General features: G+C 54.8%; 1 gene segment (V, D, J or C); it reads right to left on the bottom strand.

Annotated features, from left to right (window-relative positions):
• Window positions 1-8354: 8354 nt before the first annotated feature.
• On the bottom strand, window positions 8355-9631 carry LOC137457546 (T cell receptor alpha variable 1-1-like). The segment is given in 2 exon segments: window positions 8355-8716; window positions 9583-9631. Coding segments are annotated over 2 exon segments (411 nt in total).
• Between the last annotated feature and the right edge of the window lie 10874 nt (window positions 9632-20505).

Genomic DNA, 20505 nt, shown 5'->3' with positions numbered 1-20505 from the left:
TCCTCCTCCCTGTGCTGGTATTTTGGCAAGCAGAATTGTGGCAATCCACAATGGAGGAAGGCCTTCTACTGTTGCTTCTTTTACTGATCAAATCAGGCAATCGAAGGACAGTTTAACACACAATTCATTGGTCTCTGGGTGGGGAGATAAAGGATGGCATAAAAGAACTGAAGGAAGAATTTAAGACCTCCATGTCCAAATTGGTGAAGGGGGATGAGACCACCCCTTCCTCTTCTGAATGGGTCCATGTCTGGGCAATGGGAAATGACATCCTCCTGGGAGGCCAGCTGGAACTAGGCCAATTCAAAACAGACCTCAACAATCACGTGGGTCTCCTTGGATAACCCTGCGTGAGCAATCTGGTGAGATCAGGAACAAGTGGGATGGGCAACCCACCTCTGAGCTTCTGAGGAGAGTGCAGGAACTGCAGAGTGGCAAACCCAGAGGCAACACTACCACAAAGGAATCTGCCTCACTTTCCCACAATGGTTCAGGTTGCTCAGCCATGGTTCTGACAATAACACTAAAGCCTGTGCCAACTGTAGATGCAATGCTCAGAATTAGAGGCACCCTACCTCTTGCCAGGAGGAGGAGTGGAGATAACAGAGTCTATTGGAAAGTGTTCATGAGGGGTCCAGAAGTACAGGGCCTTGGTTGACCCAGGTGCTCAGTGTAGCCTAATACCATCAAATTGTAAAGGTGCAGAGCCCAGAACCCTTTCAGAAATCACTGGTGGGTCTCAAGAGCTGCCTCTGTTGCAAGCTGAAATAAGAGTAACTGGGAATGAGTGGAAGAAACAAAGCATTGCAAAGGGTCCAGATGCACCTTGCATTCTGGGAACTGGCTTTCTGAGAGAAGGGCAGGTCAAAGATCCTGAGGGATACAAATGGGCTTCTGGAATAGCAACTGTAGGAATGGATGGAGGCAAATTAAAGCTGTCAACTAGACCTGACCTCTGGGCTGAATCTGCAGCTGTGGGACAGCACTGTGACCTCATCAGCACAGCCTAGTCCTCTCCATAGCCTACTAAAGTCTGTGGAAGGAAGTGCATGGGATACACCCACCTGATTGGATTAGCAGGACACAAGCTGGCACTGCCACGGTCAAGATCATTTTCCCCACCTCCAGAATCCGTCCTGCAGGAGACTCTCAGCACACAACAGAACCAGACACTCCCAGCAGCTCAGTGCAATGGCTGCACCCTGCAGACTGTGCCAGCACATGTGACACAGTCGTGCCTCTGGGGTGGGAAGGCCCACTCACGGTTTGCCTTTGATTGTCTTCACATCAGAGAGCAGACAGCATCAGTGCCTTCCTGCACTGTCCCCTGGCTTTCCCTCTCCCTTTGTAAAGTTTGCTCTGCAAGACAGCCTCTCTCTCATGCTGAAGAGTGTAACTGCCTTTGTGTGCTCCTCAGAGGGGGGAGGGCTTTTGGAAGCACAGCAGCTCCTCACAGCGTTGGGGCTCTGGCAAACAGCTGTCATGTTCTTTTCAAAAGGTTTTCACGTGTCTCTTCAGCCTCTGTTATTTGGAAGCAGCTGTTCAGTATTTCTCCACACATGAGGACTCTGAGCCAGGAGGAGGAAGCTGGTAAAGGAGCCTTGCCCAGAGACTTGGGTGCTGGCACAAGTAGCTGCTGCAGGGGAACCTGCTGGAGTGCCCTGTGCCAGCCTGTGCTGCACACTGCTGGGTGCTATGGCAGAAAGAACCTTCCAGCATGTAAGGAGATGATGTATGATTAGTTTTTGGTATTACACAAACTAAAAGGCACCACAGCATGGGAGCAAACCAAAAGCTCTTTCAGGATGGGAGAATCCAGCTGGGTCTGCACAGTGTTGCATGAGTCCAGGGTTCCCAGCACCTGGAGGGCTGTAAGCTTTACTCATTGGCTCTATTCCTATTTTTATTCTGTCTCACTAAAACAATTTGATTACACTCTGAGATCTGGAAAGGACTCTGCACCATCTCTCTCCCCATTCCCCCCTCCCTGGTGCAGAACAGCAGGAGCCAAACCAGGCTGGCAGTGTCTTCCTGGAGCAGTGTTAGGCAGGCTAGGGTCAGACCCAGAAGATGGCCACTCCTGCCAACAGGACCAGAGAAAGACTCAAAGGTGCAACCCAGACTGGTGTAATTTCCTTGATTCCTCCAGCATGTGAGCTGAGTCCTCTGCCCACTCTGGGGTGCTTTGCTCCTGAAATACTTGGGCCTCTCATCCTGTCACAAAAAGATGCCCTCACTGAGAACGTCTGGCATGAAACAGTGAACAAAAAGACATCAACTCAGTAAGCCAGAACACAGCCCTCAGCATTAGCTGGGAGCAAGATGAGCTTGTCAGAAAACAATCACCTGTAGAAGGGATGTATCTGGCAGCCTGGGGCAAGAAGGGCCCAGGACAAAATCCAGCCCAGCTCCTCACTCTCTCATCCATTTCTCTTGCTTCCTTCTCCTTGAGAACCACGTGAGGCTGAGGCTCCTTCTCCTTCTCTTCAGTCTCAAAAGGAGTTGTCATCTCAATGAACCTCTTAGAGTATCACAGAATCACCAAGGTTGGAAGAGACCTCAAAGATCATTGAGTCCAAGCTGTCACCACAGACCTCATGACTAGACCATGGCACCAAGTGCCACATCCAGTCCCCTCTTGAACACCTCCAGGGATGGTGACTCCACCTCCTCCCTGGGCAGCACATTCCAGTGGCGAACGACTCTCTCAGTGAAGAACTTTCTCCTCACCTCTAGCCTAAACTTCCCCTGGCACAGCTTGAGACTGTGTCCTCTTGTTCTGGTGCTGGTTGCTTGAGATAAGACACCAACCCACTCCTGGCCACAACCACTCTTCATGTAGTTGTAGAGAGCAATAAGATCTCCCCTGAGCCTCCTCTTCTCCAGGCTAAGCAACCCCAGCTCCCTCAGCTTCTCACAGGGCTGTGCTCCAGACCCCTCCCCAGCCTCGTTGCCCTTCTCTGGACACCTTCCAGTGTCTCGATGTCTTTCTTATACTGAAGAGCCCAGAACTGGACACAGGACTCAAGGTGTGGCCTAACCAGTGCAGAGTACAGGGGCACAATGACTTTCCTGCTCCTGCTGTCCTTAGCTGATATCAGCTTTGTCCTTTGCCAGATCATGGGGGCTACTTGTGGGAGAGGGAGAAGGTTAGATATGGAGGGAGGCTGGAACTGTACTGAGATGGCTTCTGCCCACAGGGGCTAAGCAGTAGTTGCATAGGGGCTGGTAGCACTTTTTGGACCCTGGCAGGATGAGACCAAGAAGCTCTCCATACATCTCTGCACAGCCTTCGGTTCTCAGCCCTGCATGTGCCTTGGTATTGGTTACAGGCTACTCCTCACACATCCCCACGTCCCTCTCTCCCAGGGGCATCTTCACTCAGCACAGGTTCAACCCTGTCATCCCTGCAGCTCAGTCCCACTGGCCAGAAGTTGCCATGCGCTCCACCGCTGTGGTCGAGCGCCCTCTCGTGGTGGTGACCCTGCACGGCCCCATCCTCAGCCCCATCTCCCAGAATGCCTTTGTGGGCTGCACACAATCTGGGTTTAGAGTGGGAGCTCTTAAATACCCCGGTACTGTGTGTGTTGAGTGATGCTGCAGCTGGGTTTATTCTAGCAAAAAAACCCCAAACCATCCTTGGCATCCAGGACTCCAGGATTCAGCTGATAACAAACTTAGCAGAAGCTTTCTCAATTTCATTTCTCTCACAAGCAGATCCTCAAATCATTCATCACAACCACGTTTATTTTGTTAGGTGGGGAAAAATGGTTATCACAGAGCCACCCAGGCAAGCCCTCCCCAAATCTGATTAAAGGATACTCCCAGAACACTTCCTGCTATGGCAGCTGGCATCAGCTAACACCACAGAATATCCTCAGGCATTACAGACAATGAGTGCTCAGCATCCTTCAGTCAGGCAGTGGTTGGGAGTGAGCCAGCAGACTGGCACCAGAGAAGGTGAAAGGGAGGCAGGAGTTCCTCTAAGATGCAACAGCTTGAAAGGCTCCAGGCCCCAATGGCAGTGGAGAAGCAGACAAGGGACCCCTGCTGGTATTAAAGTAAGTGCAAACTCTGGAGAAGCTGAGGGATGGAGGCTGGTGACTTCTGGCAGCAAACAGAAGGTTCATGCCCCACTACGAGCATACAGCTACAAACCAGGGTCACAGCCCTCAAAGAGGAACCAAATGAACCAGGTGAATTTTCTCCTCAACCTGGTGGTTGAGCTTAAGGATGAAGTATCTAGGCTCAGGACTACATGGGAATGTGAAAGGGAGTTAGATCATAGTATCATAGTATCATTCAGGGTTGGAAGGGGCCAGAAGGATCATCTAGTTCCAAACCCCCTGCCATGGACTGGGACACCCCACACTAGATCAGGCTGGCCACAGCCTCAGCCAGCCTGAGCTTAAACACCTCCAGGGACGGGGCCTCGACCACCTCCCTGGACAACCCATTCCAGGGTTTCACCGCTCTCATAGGGAAGAACCACCTCCTCACATCTAGCCTGAATCTCCCCACCTCCAGATTCATTCCATTCCCCCTAGTCCTATCACTCCCTGAGATCCTGAGAAGTCCTTCCCCAGCCTTCCTGTAGGCCCCCTTCAGATACTGGAAGGCCACAATTAGGTCACCTCGGAGCCTTCTCTTCTGCAGACTGAACAGCCCCAACTCCTTCAGTCTGTCCTCACAGGAGAGGTGCTCCAGCCCTCTGATCATCCTCCTGGCCCTTCTCTGGACACATTCCAGCACCTCCACATCCCTCTTGTCATAGGGGCTCCAGAACTGGACACAGTACTCCAGGTGGGGTCTCACCAGGGCTGAGTAGAGGGGGAGGATCACCTCCCTCGGCCTGCTGGCCACACTTCCCCTGATGCAGCCCAGGATCTGATTGGCTTTGCGGGCTGCAAGTGCACACTGAGAGCTCATGTTGAGCTTCTTGTCCACCAGCACCCCCAAGTCTCTCTCCTCAGGGCTACTTTCCAGCCAGTTACTGCCCAGCCTGGATTTGTGCCTGGGATTGCCTTGACCCAGATGCAGGACCCTGCACTTGCTCTTCTTGAACTTCATGAGGTTGGCTTGTGCCCACCTCTCCAGCCTGTCAAGGTCCCTCTGGATGGCCTCCCTTCCCTGCAGTGTTTCTGCTGCACCCCACAGCTTGGTGTCATCAGCAAACTTGCTGAGGGTGCACTCAATGCCACTGTCCTTGGCACCCACAAAGATGTTGAATAAGACAGGTCCCAGGACTGATCCCTGAGGGACTCCGCTTGTCACTGGCCTCCACTGGGACATGGAGCCATTGACAGCCACTCTTTGGGTGCAGCCATCAAGCCAGTTCCTTATCCATCTAGTGGTCCACCCATCAAACCCATGTGCCAGCAGCCTGGACACAAGGATGTGGTGCGGGACAGTGTCGAAGGCTTTGCTCAGGTCCAGGTAAGTGACATCAGTTGCTCGCCCCCATCTATTAATTTTGTCACCTGCTCATAGAAGGCAACCAGGCCAAGGGCTCAGATCCAGCCAACATTGATTTAGGAAGGGCAGGTCCTGCCTCTCCAACCTGATCTCCTTCTGGTGGACGTGGGGAGGCCTGTGGATGTGGTCTACCTGGACTTCAGCAAGGCCTTTGACACTGTCCCCCACAGCAAACTGCTGTCTAAGCTGTCAGCCCCTGGCTTGGACCACTACACTCTGTGCTGGGTTAGGAACTGGCTGGAGGGCCGGGCCCAGAGAGTGGTGGTGAATGGTGCCACATCCAGCTGGCAGCCAGTCACCAGTGGTGTCCCCCAGGATCAGTGCTGGGCCCTGTGCTCTTTAACATCTTCATCGATGATCTGGATGAGGGGGTCGAGTCAGTCATCAGCAAGTTTGCAGATGACACCAAGTTAGGAGCAGATGTTAGTCAGTTAGAGGGTGGAAAGGCTCTGCAGAGGGACCTCGACCTACTGGACAGATGGGCAGAGTCCAATGGGATGGCATTCAACAAGTCCAAGTGCCAGGTGCTACACTTTGGCCATGGCAATCCCATGCAGAGCTACAGGCTGGGGTCACAGTGGCTGGAGAGCTCCCAAACAGAGAGGGACCTGGCTGTGCTGATTGACAGCTGCCTAAACATGAGCCAGCAGTGTGCCCAGGTGGCCAAGAGGGCCACTGGCATCCTGGCCTGCATTAGGAATAGTGTGGCCAGCAGGAGCAGGGAAGTCATTGTGCCCTGTGCTCAGCACTGGTTAGGCCACACCTTGAGTCCTGTGTCCAGTTCTGGGCCTCTCAGTTTAAGAAGGACATTGAAACACTTGAAGGTGTCCAGAGAAGGGCAACAAGGTTGGGGAGAGGCCTTGAACACAAGCCCTATGAGGAGAGGCTGAGGGAGCTGGGATTGTTTAGCCTGGAGAAGAGGAGGCTCAGAGGTGACCTCATTGCCCTCTACAACTACCTCAAGGGAGGTTGTAGCCAGGAAGGGGTTGGCCTCTTCTCCCAGGCAACCAGCACCAGAACAAGAGGACACAGTCTCAAGCTGCACCAGGGGAGGTTTAGACTCGAGGTGAGGAGAAAGTTCTTCACCGAGCGAGTCATTCGTCATTGGAATGTGCTGCCCAGGGAGGTGGTGGAGTCACCGTCCCTGGAGGTGTTCAAGAGGAGATTGGATGTGGCACTTGGTGCCATGGTCTAGTCATGAGGTCTGCGTTGATAGGTTGGACTCGATGATCCTCGAGGTCATTTCCAACATTAGTTATACTGTGATACTGTGATACTAGGGCCAGCCTCCCTAGATGGGGCCTGCTTGAGATGTACCTCTTCCTGCATGGCAGCCAGAGGCGCGAGACCTCTGTGGCTCAAATTGTTCTCCCAGCAATGCTGATACAAATGTACAAATATTTTTCAGTCCCTTACACCCCTTGAAGCCATCTGCTTTCAACACAGAACTGCTCTGGGTTGGAGAGAATCCACCAAAGGGCCAGAAAGAGGATGGATGAGCTGGAGCATCTCTCCTGTGAGGAAAGGCTGGGAGAGCTGGGACTGTTCAGCACAGAGAAGGGAGGGCTGGGGTGGATCTTATTAACAGAATAAACACCTGAAGGAAGTGTGTGGTATATTGAACCTGGCTGCATGCCAGGTGCCCACCAAGCTGGAGGTCAGAGCCCTCCTCAGCTGGGGTGAGGAGAGAAAAGATAATGTAAGGCTGATGGGTGGAGAGGAGTGCAGGGAGCCCTGGCACAAGTTGCCCAGAGAGACTGGGGACTGAAGTTATTCAAAAGGCAGCAGAGCCACCTGCTTGGGAAGCTGACCACAAGTGAGCACAGGAGCAAGTTGGGAAGAAGGAAAAGCAAGGGAAAGACTTGGCACACGTGCTCCCAGGGAAGCCCCTGGGGACCAGACAAGGATTGCAGGGCCTCTTCCTTTCAACAGGGCCACAGGAAACCCCACCAGGACAAAACTGCTTTCCTGCATTGGACTCACTTGGTACTTGAGCTGAGGCCTCTGCTGGCACTGACACATTCCTGCCATGGCCATCCTGGGGTGTCTCAGTCCCAGCACTCAGAAGAAGCCTCCATGAAGGAATGGGTTGGGCATGAGGTAGGAAATGAAAAGGCAGCACTGGGAAAACAAGCACCCAGCCCATGCCATGAGCTGGGATCTTTCCTCTTCATCATCAGCACCTTCAGAAATGGCCACTCCAGAGCCATGCACGTTTTCCACAGCCCAGCCTCTGCCTCCACCTGGCTCCTCTTTTGGTGTCATTGCCTCAGGTTGCTGTGTAAGGAAGGCATTGGCTTGGGGGCTGGGGGATGAGGTGGGGACACAAGTGGCCAATTCATCATTGCCAGAGGAAGGAGAGAGTAGGGAGCACAGCAGTGAGGCCCTTTCAGGCACTGTCCCTTGCAGCTGAGGAAGACATCCCTGGCTCCTGCACAGGCAGTGGGGATCAGGCCCTGCTTCTGACAGCTCAGCTCAGATACAGCCCCTTGGCCTCCAAGCAGGTACAGCAGACAAAGAGCCCAACCACTGCTCTCCCTCAGTGAGCAGCTCAGTGCTGCTGGAGGCTCTGAGGTGCCAGCAGCTCACAAGGCTGTGAAGAAAGGATTTCCTCATGGTTTGGGTAGCCCTGTGCTGGGAAAATGAGGCAGACCAAGAGTTTATCATCATCATCTTTCCAGATGGAGAAATCCAGAATGCAAAGAGCAGCGGCAAGGCTCCATTGTAGAAGTGATCCCAAACTCCTCCATTGCCATCACCTGACCAGAGCCACTGGGCAGAACACAGACTCTGTCCCCTACTGGAAAAGGATCTTGTCCTGCATATGTTCAGGGGAAGCAGCACTGCCAGGGGAGAGCTGAGGGCCTCTCGCCCCAAGCTCAGCCTTGCCCAGACACTTCCCCTCCCTCCCCTAGCTTCTTGCACAGCCAAGCAAGCTCCTGCACCACGGTGTCACTCACAGCACAGAGGTACAAGGCACTGTCAGAGACCTCCACTTCCTCCAGCTGCAGCAGGCTGTATTTCCCCGTGGTGTTCAGCAGCGTGGTCAGACGGCCGCTGGGCTTAGAGCCAGCTGCTGCGTGGAACGAGAGCAGCTGGGGAGCTTGGCCTTTCTTCTGCTGGTACCAGAACAAGCCATAAAAGTTAGCTGTCTGGTAAGTGCATTTGGTGTGGAAGGTTTCTCTCTGCTTCACTGTGAGTTGTGCTTCTTGCTGGGTGACAGTGACCTGCCCCATGGTGCCTGGAAGAGAGCAAATGTCAGGGGCTGTGGAGGGAAAGATTCTGATATGCAGAACAAGTGGAGATGGAAAGTGACAGAGGAGAAGGCTCCCACAGCTCAAGAATGCCAATTCCCTCCCACAGAGATACCCCAGAGAGAGATGAGCTTTCACCCAGCTCTACCCTCCTGTCACGTCTGCTGCCCAGAGTCTCCAGGGAGCAGCCTGGAGTGCCTGACTCTCCTGTGCTACCTCCAAGGACATCTTAAACAGGGTGAGGAACCATCCTAGGTCCTGAAAGATGTTTTACCCTGCTTCCCCTTCCCTGCTCGCTGAGCTAATCCCAGGGTCATGGAAGACAGGGAAGAGGAACCCCTGGCACTGCAGACATTGAGGAGGAATGGAGAGCCAGGGCCTGCTGAATGACATGTGCCAGCCAGGAGAGGGACTGGGACAGCATCAGAATGTCAGTGGCATCAGAGAGCTTTCATGTCCCTGCCTCAGCTCTCCAAAGCCCTCTGTGTTGGGCTGCAAGGTCAGAACATGTGCAGTGCTGAGAGGCAAAAGAGCTTCTGCAGTGCCACGGCTGTGAAACACTGGGCCCAGACAGAGCAGCAGAGAGGGACTGAGAGAGGTGGACACTTGGCAAGAGGACAGGAAGGCAAGAGGGCTGAGATGGTCAGGAGAGGAGCTGCTGCTTCTGCATCTGAGCACTCCTGTTCCATCAGGAGCAGCACCTTGAGAAAGCAGCTGCAAAACCACCTGTGTGAGCTGAGGCTTCCCAAGCCTGGCCCAGAAGTGCAGAGCAGCTCCTGCAGAGCTCTGCTGAGGGGATAAGGCTGCCCTGGGCAGGAGAGGAACCATGCTTGCAGTGCAAGGCAGTGCTTACCCTGTGGTTGCCTCAGGAAGGCAGCCAGGAGGAGATAGGCGAGGCGCATGCTGAGACCCATCCTGCTGCGTGTGTGAGAGAGACTCCAAAGGCCACAGGTCCCAGGCAGAGCCCCACGAGAGCAGAGCTGCCGGAAATTACTCTGCCAGGGGCACAGCCACTGCCATGGGCAGGAGAAAAAGCTGCTGCTCAGCACACCTGCAGTGCCTGTGCTGTGGTCTCCTCCAGCAGTGACACATGTGGCTCCTGCAGCCAACAGCTTCTGCTGCTCCCAGGGGAGGGATAAAAGGGAGCTAGGCCTGCACCTGGTGACCAACCTCTCTGACCTATTGTCCTCTGCATGTCTTGGGGATCCCTTTCCCTGATGCCTTTTGCCTCCTCTCTCTCCAAGCTCAAGCCCATGTCTTCTTTGTCCTGCCCTTGCTCCTGCAGTGTCTAAACCCAAGCTCCTGTCAGCACATTCCAAGGCTGCAGGACTACCAAACTGAACTCTGCACACCCCTCTCAGCACCCCTCTCAGCACCTCCACTCTCTAAACCAGCTCTCTGGGGAACAGATAAATGATCTTTCCTGCCACACTCTCCATCTGCTCTCATCAGTCAAGTTCCTAAATGCTCACCCCAAACCAACCAACCTTCTCTGTTGGCCCAAACCCTTGGATCAGTTTCCTCAACACCACTTGGATCTGCACTTGTCCTCTGCCTAAGTCTAACCTTGGAGCTACAAATCAGCCAAACTCTTTTCACTCTTTCCATGGCATACCTGCTGTTGGACAGGACCTCTGCAGATCAGACATTGCAAGACCTGCTCAGAGGAGGTCTCAGAGTCTGAGCATCCCTGGCCCTCCTTGCAATGCCAGGCTGGAAGGGCTCAGCCTGGAAGCATGGCCCATGTCTGCCTTTCTCTCCTCCTGCTCTCTCCTTTCCCTCTCCTCTTCTGGAATGCTTCTGATCTCCTGGGTACTACTCAGACCAGCCCAGGAGGCACCTTCTGAAGCCTTACATTCTCAGGGCAAGCCAAGAGAGTTCTGTGGGAACTCTGCAACAGCCAAGGGACAACAAATCTCCTCTGACCCTGGTACCCTCTTCTTGGTGGCTGATTCCAGAGCCCCAGGTCTTCCTGGAGGAGATGGCCAGGACCATGAAGGAGGCTGTCATCCATTCTGTTTTTGTACCACTGGGGGAAATGAGACACCTGCTGCCATGAGGCTGAAGCTGGGGCTGTAACTCTGGAGAGCAGAGGTGGGGAGAGCCCAGGGATGCCCTGTGCTGCAGCTGCTGCCTTCAGCTTTTCCTTAAATCACAGAATCACAGAGTCACAGAATCTTAGGGGTTGGAAGGGGCCTCAAGAAGTCATCCAGTCCAACTCCCCTGCCTGAGCATGGTCACCTAGAGCAGATCACACAGGAATGCATGGAGGTGGGGTTTGAATATTTCCAGAGGAGGAGATTCCACAACCCCCCTGGGCAGCCTGCTCCAGGCCTCTCTCACCCTCACAGGGAAAAAGCTTTTCCTGATCTTCATGTGGAGCCTCCTCTGCTCCAGATTGCATCCATTGCCCCTTGTCCTCTCATTGGACATCCCTGAGAAGAGCTCTGTCCTCCTGACACTGCCCTGCAGATCTTGTCTCACATTTTGTCTCCTCTACTCCAGGCTACAGAGCCCCAGCTCCCTCAGCCTTTCCTCTCAAGGGAGATGTTCCACTCCCTACAGCATCTTTCTGGCTCTGCACTGGACTCCTCCAAGCAGTTCCCTGATGTCCTTCCTGAACTGAGGGGCCCAGAACTGGACAAAATATTCCAGATGTGGCCTCACCAGGGTAGAGAAGAGTGGGAGAAGACCCTCTCTCAACCTACTAACCAGAGTCCTCTAATCCACCCCAGGATGCCCTTGGCCTTCTTGGCCACAAGAGCATATTGCTGCCCATGGGCAACCTTCTGTCCACTAGGACCCCCAGGGCCTTTTCCCCTTCACTGCTCTGCAGCAGCTCAATCCCCAGCTCACACTGGTCCATGGAGTTGTCCTTTCCCAGGTGCAAGACTCTCCCCTTGCCCTTGTTGAATTTCATTCAGTTTCTCCAGGCCCAGCTCTCAGCCTGGCTGAATGGCAGCACAGCCTCCTGTGTCAGCCACTCCTGCCAGTTTGGTGTCCTCAGTAAACTCTCTGCACTCAACCAGGATGTTGATGTCTCCGTTCAGTTTGTATCATTGCTGCAGGTGCTGACAGGAGAAGGAGAAGGTGCAGCACCTTTACATCAACCACCATGGCAGGGATTCAAGAGGGAAACAGCAGAGTGGAAGTACTTTTAAGCTGTCTCTGTCTCAGGGCAAGACAAATCCAGTTGCTGCAGGGGCAGAGGGATGTGACTGTGGTCATTAATGGGGGTCAAGTTGAACCAATGGATAATGTCTGAATGCAATGGGTCATGGATGTGCTCCTGGCTCTCCCACAGACAGTGCAGCATTCCACAGATTGATGATGAGAAGACTGAGCCATTGCTGAGATGGTACTGCAGTACATCAGAACATGTCTGAATAAAGAGTATGACTGAATGAATTGCTGCCTGGACAGACCAGAAGAGATTAGATCATGGATCCTGTCCTGCAGATCCCTGGGTGCTCAGGGGAAGCAGCACTGCCAGGGGAGAGCTGAGGGCCTCTTGCCCCAAGCTCAGCCTTGCCCAGACACTTCCCCTCCCTCCCCTGGCTTCTTGCACAGCCAAGCAAGCTCCTGCACCAGGGTGTCACTCGCAGCACAGAGGTACAAGGCACTGTCAGAGACCTCCACTTCCTCCAGCTGCAGCAGGCTGTATTTCCCCGTGGTGTTCAGCAGTGTGGTCAGACGGCCACTGGCCTTGGAGCCAGCTGCTGCGTGGTACGAGAGCAGCTGGGGAGCTTGGCCTTTCTTCTGCTGGTACCAGAGCAAGTAAGGATTGTTGGAGGCCTGGTAAGTGCATTTGGTGTGGAAGGTTTCTCTCTGCTTCACTGTGACTTGTCCTTCCTGCTGGGTGACAGTGACCTGCCCCATGGTGCCTGGAAGAAAGCAAAGGTCAGCAGTGCTACAAATCCCTGGTGAAGAAGGCTTCCTGTCCTTTATGGAAGTGCCCAAATCTTGCAGATGGTGAGCACCAGGGAACAGCCTCTCATGCCTCAACTTTGTCTGCTGGCACCTGCACCCCTCCAGCAGGTTGCATTGGAGCTGCTGCAAGAAAGTCATCCTGCTTGCCCTTCCTCTGCCTCTCCAAGGGGAGAGAGTGGGAACCCTGACTGTGTTCCCAGCCAGGACATACCTGAAGGCCATGGCAGGTAGGTGCCAGCCAGGAGGCACTGACCCCATGTCATTGGGAGGAGGGCTTTAAATTCCCTCTAGCAGCTTGGACAGGATCTGATCCTTGGTGTTGGAAATGGGAGCCTAGAGACAGCTGAGATCCACTCTAGTGACAGAAGGGTGACCAGAGGAGAGATGCAGAGAGAGATGGATGGAAGGGGAGAGGCAAGAAGGAGAAGGTGTCTGAGGGATCTCTCCGCTCCCCTCCTCTCCTCTCTGCAAGAGGAGAATCTTGAGCCAAGGAGTGCAGAACCCCAGGAGTGAGCTGACTTTTCCCAGCGTTTTCCTGGAACTGAAGAGAATTTCCCCACAGGCACCTGCTGAGGCTGCTCAGAGGTTCCTGGGCAGAAGAAGAAAGAGGCAGTGAGGAAGAGCCAGGACTTACCCAGCCACTGCCCCAGCAAGGCAGTGAGGATGAGGTAGGTGAGGAGCATGTGGAGACCAAGCTGCCTGTGCAGGGAGAGTCAGCAAAGCACCTCCCAGCCGCCAGACAGCAGAGCTGCCGCAAATGACTCTGCTGGGGAAGCCAAGGAAGCAGTGGGCAAGGGAAAAGATCTCTTCTTCCTCTGCCTGAGAAGCCACTTCTGGGGCCCTCCCTCCTCCAGCAGCAGCCCCTCTGGCTCCCTCAGCCAAGGGCATTCTGAAGAGTGAGGGGCCCTGGGGGCTCTCTCCACACCTGCAGGAAGATTGACTTCTGCATTGGTAGCCAGAGCAGAAGTGGAGCCAGAGGCCTCCACAGGCCACCACCCTTGCTGACCCCAGTGACACAGCCCTGCCAGTCTCTCCTTCCTTCATGCCTCTGCCTCCCCTCACAATCTGTCCTGGACAAGCTCCAGAGAGCTTTGCAATGCCTCCAGGGACGCAGACTCCACAGTGTCTCTGTGCCTCCTGTGCCAGTGCTCCCTCACCCTCACAAAGTGTTTCCTGATGCTCAGAAGGAATCTTGGCTGATTGCCTTTGTGCCCAGAGCCTCTTGGCTGCTCCCTGGGTGCCATGGAGCACAGCCTGCCTCTGCCTTCTTCACAGCTGCCCTCAGCTATTTGCTCAGCTTCTCTTCTGCCAGGTAAACCATCCCAGCTCTCAGCCTGGCACCAGGGCAGAGCTGTTCCAGTCTCGTCCTCACCCAGAGAGGTTCTGCTGCTGAGTGAGTGCAGCATGCCTGTGACACACAGCTCCCAGGGACAACAGCCCCTCAGCCTCTACACTCCCAAGCACAGCCACATTCCTGCAGCTCTCAGACACCACCACAGGCCTCAGACCAAACTCTGACCCTGCCTGCAGCCTGGGCCCTCTCACCCAGCACCTGGGTCTCCTCCTTTTCTCTGGTCAGCCCAGCCTGATGTTGCCAGGCCAACAGAGGCCTCCAATTCCCCACAGCTCTCACAGCCATCCCACACTCTCAGATCCCTCAGGCATCACCATGGGGTGGTAATATCAGCGCCTGAATTGTTTCTTCTTCTCCAGGCACTTGCACTTTGACCTTGCAGCACACAGCCTGCTCCATCCAGCTGCTGGCACCCAGGAATGAAATATCTGCAATTTGTTTCTTACTTGCCCAGTCCCTTGGCTCCCAGCTCTCCCTTGCACTCCAATCTCTCCACTCCCTGGCTCCCAGCTCTCACACCTACAGAGCTCAACCTGACTTTCTCCCCCTGAAAGGAAAAGGGCTTTGATCTGGCAGCCTTGGTGAACCAGCTGCTCTCCCCTTGCACATAGCCTGACAGTGCCCTCTGCTGCAGCTCCTCAGCTGAGCAAGCTCCTCAAGGCACTGAAAGGCTCCTGACCCCACACAGAACTGGGTCTCCTGAGTCCCAGCTCTGGGGGAAAGCCTCATGTTGAGCTCAGCCACTGAAGTGTCTCCCTGCAGCACCTGCAGCTGCACTAAGCCATTGCTATCCCCTTCAGGGGGCCTGAGGAGCTACAGACATGAAGCACAAGGGAGAGCCTGGCCACCAGAGCAAGCAGTTCCAGGTGGGAGGTGGTGTGAAAAGTACTCAGGTCATGTGAAATGTCATTCTGGAAGCAGCTGCTCTGTGGCCCCATATTCCAACTGATGCATTCTTTGCCCTCCCAGATCTCCTCCATGTCATGCAGCATCCTGGATCCTCCCTCAGAGAAGTTTGAGTACAGCTGAGGATGAGGGCAGAGCTGAATCCCACCTCCAGCAGGGAAGCAAACCACAGCTTCCTTCCCCATCCAGATGAGAATCACCTACCAGTAGCCCACAGAGACCTTTTTCTTCAGGGATCAGTCTCTGAGCTTCCTTTGTCACCTCACAAGGCCTCACTGCAAGCACCTGATGCCATGACCTACTCATGGACATGTTGGCCTGGCAGCAGGGCTGCTTTTGTCACCTTTCCCCACAGCTTCCCCTCTGCAGGGCCAGCTCTTTGCTTGCCCAAGCAGACTGAGCAGAAGAAGAGCTACAGAGGGACAAACTGCATCCCAGAAATCCACCTTCCAGAACTGAAGACCACCAGAGGTGTTGTGCTGCACAAGGAACTCACAGGGACTCAGGGTCAGTGATGCTCCCTGACCAACAAGTAGTGAGTGCAGCCCCTGAGGAGAGATGTGAGAAGCAGGAGGACAGCTGAAGGAGTGGGACTGGGAATGTTGTCCAGGTGTCTTGCCCCAAGTTGAAGCTGTTGCTGGTCCCCAGAGGCAGGGCTGGGAAGACTTTTTCCATCCTTAGTAGAGGAGAGCACTGAGAGGGGATCTGATCAATGCCTATCAATACCTGAGGGCTGGGGGTCAGGAAGGAAGGGGCAGGGACAGCCTCTGCTCAAGGGGGCAAGAGATGGAAAGTTCAGCACAGGAAGTTCCACCTCAACCTGTGGAAGAACTTCTTGACTGTAAGGGTCCCAGACACTGGAGCAGGCTGCCCAGAGAGGTTGTGGAGTCTCCTCTGGAGGAGAAGCCCTGTCTGGAAGGGTTCCTGTGTGACCTGTGCTGCATTCTATGGTCCTGCTCTGGCAGGGGTTTGGACTTGAAGATCTCTGGAGGTCATCCAACCCCTAACATCCTGTGAGCTGTGGTCCTGTGCTGTCAGGCAAGAGGAGCCTGGAGGCTGTTGAATGGCTTTTTGCTCCTCCTGGAAAGCACAACCAGCACAACACAACCCCAGTGTGAGGGGAGTGCCCATGGGGAACAGTTCCTGCCTCCAGGGGCCAGCCAGAGCCAGGAGCTTCAGTCAGCTGCCTCTGGTGGGGAGAGAGCCCCCACTGCAGCCTCGGACATGCTCCCTGTCCCCACAGGAGTTTCTTTCCCTTCTTCAGCTTCTCAGCACTGGGGCAGTGTGGGCAGTGCTGGAAGGTGCCTTGACCTTGCCACCCCTTTCTCCAGCCTGTGTGGAGCTGGAACTCCTGACTGCATGGGATGACTTTGTACCAAGCACCACCTGGAGTACTGTGGGGAGTCTCAGAGAGACATCAAGGTGCTGGAGCATGTCCCGAGAATGCTGCTGAAAGCTCTGGAGAATAAGTCTCATGAGGAGCAGCTGAGGGAGCTGGGCATGTTTAGTCCAGAGAAAAGGAAGCTGAGGGAAGCTCTTCTGGCTCTCAACAACTCCCTGAAAGGAGGCTGGAACCAGTTAGGGCTTGGTCCCTCCTGACAAATCACAACTGACAGGACAAGAGGAAATGGCCTCAAGTTACAGCAGGGGAGGGTGCCCCATGGGGCAGGAGTGGCCCTGGCAGAGTTAGCTGATGGATGGCTTTCAGAGGCCTATTTCACAATCAGATCTCCCCAGCTTCAACCCCCTGGGCACTTCCAGGGGCCAGGTGCATCTTCTCTGTCCCCTCTGAACAAGCAGTTGTAGAAAGGCAGAAGGTCTCCCTTCAGCCATCTCTTCTCCTCTGCTCTCAGCCTCTCCTCACGTGTCCCATTTGTCAGAGCCCTAATTGCCCTGGCAGCCTCTCTTGGCCTTGCTTCATTATGTCAAGAGCCTTCGTGGAGCAGGGAGCCCCAGGCTGGCTGCAGTCCTCCAGCTGTGGTCTCAAAAGGGCCAGAGGGGCAGGGTCCCCTTGATTTAGACTAGGGATCTAAAGTGGGGTGGAACCATCCTTGCTGGTGCTGGAGTTGTGAGCAGAGGAGCATGAGCTTTGGAGGGCCATGGAAAAGGCCTCAGGGGACAGGAGCTGCACTGTGGTGCCTCTTCCCTGCACACATCTGCAGCAGGCTGGGGGCATCACCATTCAGCTGCAGCCAGGCTCCTTCTGTTGCTCTGTGGTGCTCATGGAGTGAGCAATGCAGAGTGTCCCTGCCATGAGCAGCACATGTCCTCGTGCTGGGGGACACACAGGGACGCTCACACACAGGCTCATGCACACCCCTGTGGATTCTCCACAGCTCTGTGCCCTCACCTGCACCCACACAAAGCTGTCTGCTTCCAAGTACACACAAGAGAACAAAGGGAGGAGCACCTTGAGCCATGGACTCTGCAGAAGGCCTCTGAGGCTGTCCAGTTTCAGGCAGGATGGAGCCAAATGTGATCAGGAGAAGGCACAGGCCTGGTCTGGTGACAATTGGTCACTGGTGTGAGCTGAGGAGGCAGTGAAAGACAGGGACATGCCAGGACCTCGTGCTCAGGAGCCCATGGAGTCCACCTGAGGACTGCTGGAGGTTCTGCCTGACAACAGCACTTCAAACAGCCCCAACAGAGCGACCCAGGCTGACATCGTTTGTCTGATCTGCACCCTCCACACAGCAGCACCATGAGCCATGGACTCTGCTGAAGACCCTTGAGACTGGGCAGTGTTACACAGGGTGGGGTCAGACCTGAGCAGGACAAGGCACAGACCTTTAAGAAGTGAGCTGAGGACACACAACAGCACTTCAAACAGTCCCAACAGAGAGAGCCAGGCTGACATCACTGCTCTGATCCGGACCCCTCCAGCACCTGAGATCAGTCTTCTGCCTGCACTCCTGCATTCCTGCCCTGGAAATCCTGGAGCCTTTCCACCCAGGGCTCAGGAGAAGCCTTCACTGGGGCATGGGCCTGGCACAGACCTGGAGATGAAAAGGCAGCAGTGCAGGAGATGAAAGCACAGCCATGTCCTTAGCTGTGATGCTTTGCATTCAAGATGAGCTTGTGCAAAGATTGTTACCTCTGCCAAGCTGCCTCTGCTCCTGCAGCAATGAGGGGCAGGTGCAAAAGGCAGCCCAGCTCCTGCTCTCTCATCCACTCCTCCTGCTTCCTTCTCCTTGGCAAGCAGGTGAGTCTGGAGCCCCTTCTGCTCCTCTTCCAAAAGGAGATCTCCCATCAGACCAGCTCTCAACTGCTACTGCCTCTGTTCTCTGCTGATGGTTGAGTCTTCTTGTGAGGAGAGAGGGAAGCAGGAGGAGGTGTGCTTAGGGAGAGGCTGGGAGGTGGCTGAGGCAGCTTGTGGTGTCTGAAGTGAGAGAGAGCCTCCCTGGGCCAGGCTGTTCTGGCCAGGGTGACGAAGGCCCTGTGGCTGCTGCACAGTTTCCAGCTGCCCACTGAGTCTTGGCCTTGGCTGCTTTGTGAGAGTGTCACCAGGCTGCTCCTCACCCAGCTGCCTTCTCTGCTTGCTCCCTGCCCTCTCTGCCAGCTGCACCTCCAGCCTCCAGCCATGTCCTGCTCCAGCCAGTGCCTGCCCTGCCGGTCCTGTGGCCCAACCCCGCTGGCCAACAGCTGCAATGAGCCCTGTGTCAGGCAGTGCCAGAGCTCCACTGTGGCCATTGAGCCTCCTGCTGTGCTGCTGACCCTGCCCGGCCCCATCCTCAGCTCCTTCCTGCAGAACAGCCTTGTGGGCTCCTCCAGCTCCGCTGCTCTTGGCAGCATCCTCAGCTGTGAGGGAGTGCCCATCAACTCTGGCTGCTGTCACCTCTCTGGCATTTCCAGCTGCTCCTATGGCAGAAGGTAGCTGTGCTGAGAGAGCTGCTGGGGAAGCCCCAGGGACACAGCTCCAGGAGCTCACAAGATGCTGCTGGCCCAAGGATGGACTCCCTGCATGTCTTTGCAGCACAGCTGCTGGGCTTTGCCTTTCCCTTTCCTTCTTTGCTTTGCTGCCCCTTGGCAAAAAGGTGCCCAAGAAATCCATCCTGCTGGGAGCCATCTCTCTGCTCTTCCTCTAGGATGGATGCAGATATTGTGCAGGAACTGGACCGTGGCCAAGGGCCACAGACTCTGGTGTGTTTTGGGGCACTCCTGCAGTGCTGTCCTCCACTTGCAGTGACTTTGGTTTTTCCTTTTGACTGATTAAAGTTCTGCTGCATTCAAGCCTGGCCTCTGTGTGGTCCTTTCCTGTCTGGACAGTGTCGAGACAGGACAAGGACACGGAGTGGAATGAAATACAGCTGGGATGGGGGCATCTAAGGAAGCTGCCTGAGCAGCAAGAGACCTGGTTAGAAGAGCTCAAGCTCAGTTAGGATTAAATCTAGCCAGGGAGAGCAAGGGGAACAACAAAAGTTTCTTCAGGTACATTCGTGGCAAAAGGAAGACTAAGGCAGGTGAGGGCCCCCTCAGAAAGGAAAGGGCAGAACTGGTGACAAGTGACATGGAGAAGGTTGAGGTCCTCAACAAATTCTTTACTGCAGTCTCCACTGGCAAGGGCTCCAGCCACACTGCCAGAGTCACAGAAGATAATGGCAGGGGCTGGAAGAAGGATCTGCTCATTGTGAGTAAAGATCCCCTTAAGGACTTGAGAGTGTACAGGTCCGTGGGACCCTACAGGATACACCCCCAGGTGCTGAGGGAACTGGGGATGAGGTCACTGAATCTCTCCATTGTATTCCAAAAGCTGTGGCAGGCTGGGGAAGTCCCCACGGAGTGGAAAATGCATCTGGCCAGTGCTAGGAAGAAAAGAGTGAATGGCAGCAGCAGAGACCAGCTGCTGGCAAGCTGACCACAAGTGAGCAGTGGAGCAGGTTGGGAGTGAGGAAGAGAAGGAAGAAGAAAGGGAAGGAGAGAGGGAAGAAGAAAGACCTGGCACATCCTGAGCCAGGGAAGCCTTGGGTGACCTGACAAGGAGTGCAGGGCCCCTTCCTGGCAACACAACCACAGGAAACCTCACTGTGTGGCCCAGGTGAAGATCACTTCATGCACTGCACCCATCCAGCACTTGAGCTGAGGCCTCTGCTGGCACTGACACATTCCTGCCATGGCCATCCTGGGGTCTCTGAGTCCCAGCACTCAGAAGCTGCCTCCTCCAGGGCATGAGGCAGGAAATGAAAAGGCAGCACTGGGGAAACAAGCACCCAGCCCATGCCATGAGCTGGGATCTTTCCTCTTCATCAGCAGCACCTTCACAAATGGCCACTCCAGAGCCATGCAAGTTTTCCACAGCCCAGCCTCTGCCTCCACCTGGCTCCTTTTTTGGTGTCATTGCCTCAGGTTGCTGTGTAAGAAAGGCATTGGCTTGGGGGCTGGGGGATGAGGTGGGGACACAAGTGGCCAATTCATCATTGCCAGAGGAAGGAGAGAGTAGGGAGCACAGCAGTGAGGCCCTTTCAGGCACTGTCCCTTGCAGCTGAGGAAGACATCCCTGGCTCCTGCACAGGCAGTGGGGATCAAACCTGGAAGAGATTTTCTCATGCTTTCAGTAGCTGTGTGCTGGAAGAAGGAGGCAGCCCAAGA

The sequence above is a fragment of the Melanerpes formicivorus genome, unplaced genomic scaffold (genome assembly GCF_026170545.1).
Source record: "Melanerpes formicivorus ecotype bairdi unplaced genomic scaffold, bMelFor1.0.p_v2 SCAF_182, whole genome shotgun sequence".
Taxonomy (NCBI): Eukaryota; Metazoa; Chordata; class Aves; order Piciformes; family Picidae; genus Melanerpes; species Melanerpes formicivorus.
Note: the sequence above shows the minus strand (reverse complement) of the source record. Positions and strands in the feature narration are given on the sequence as shown.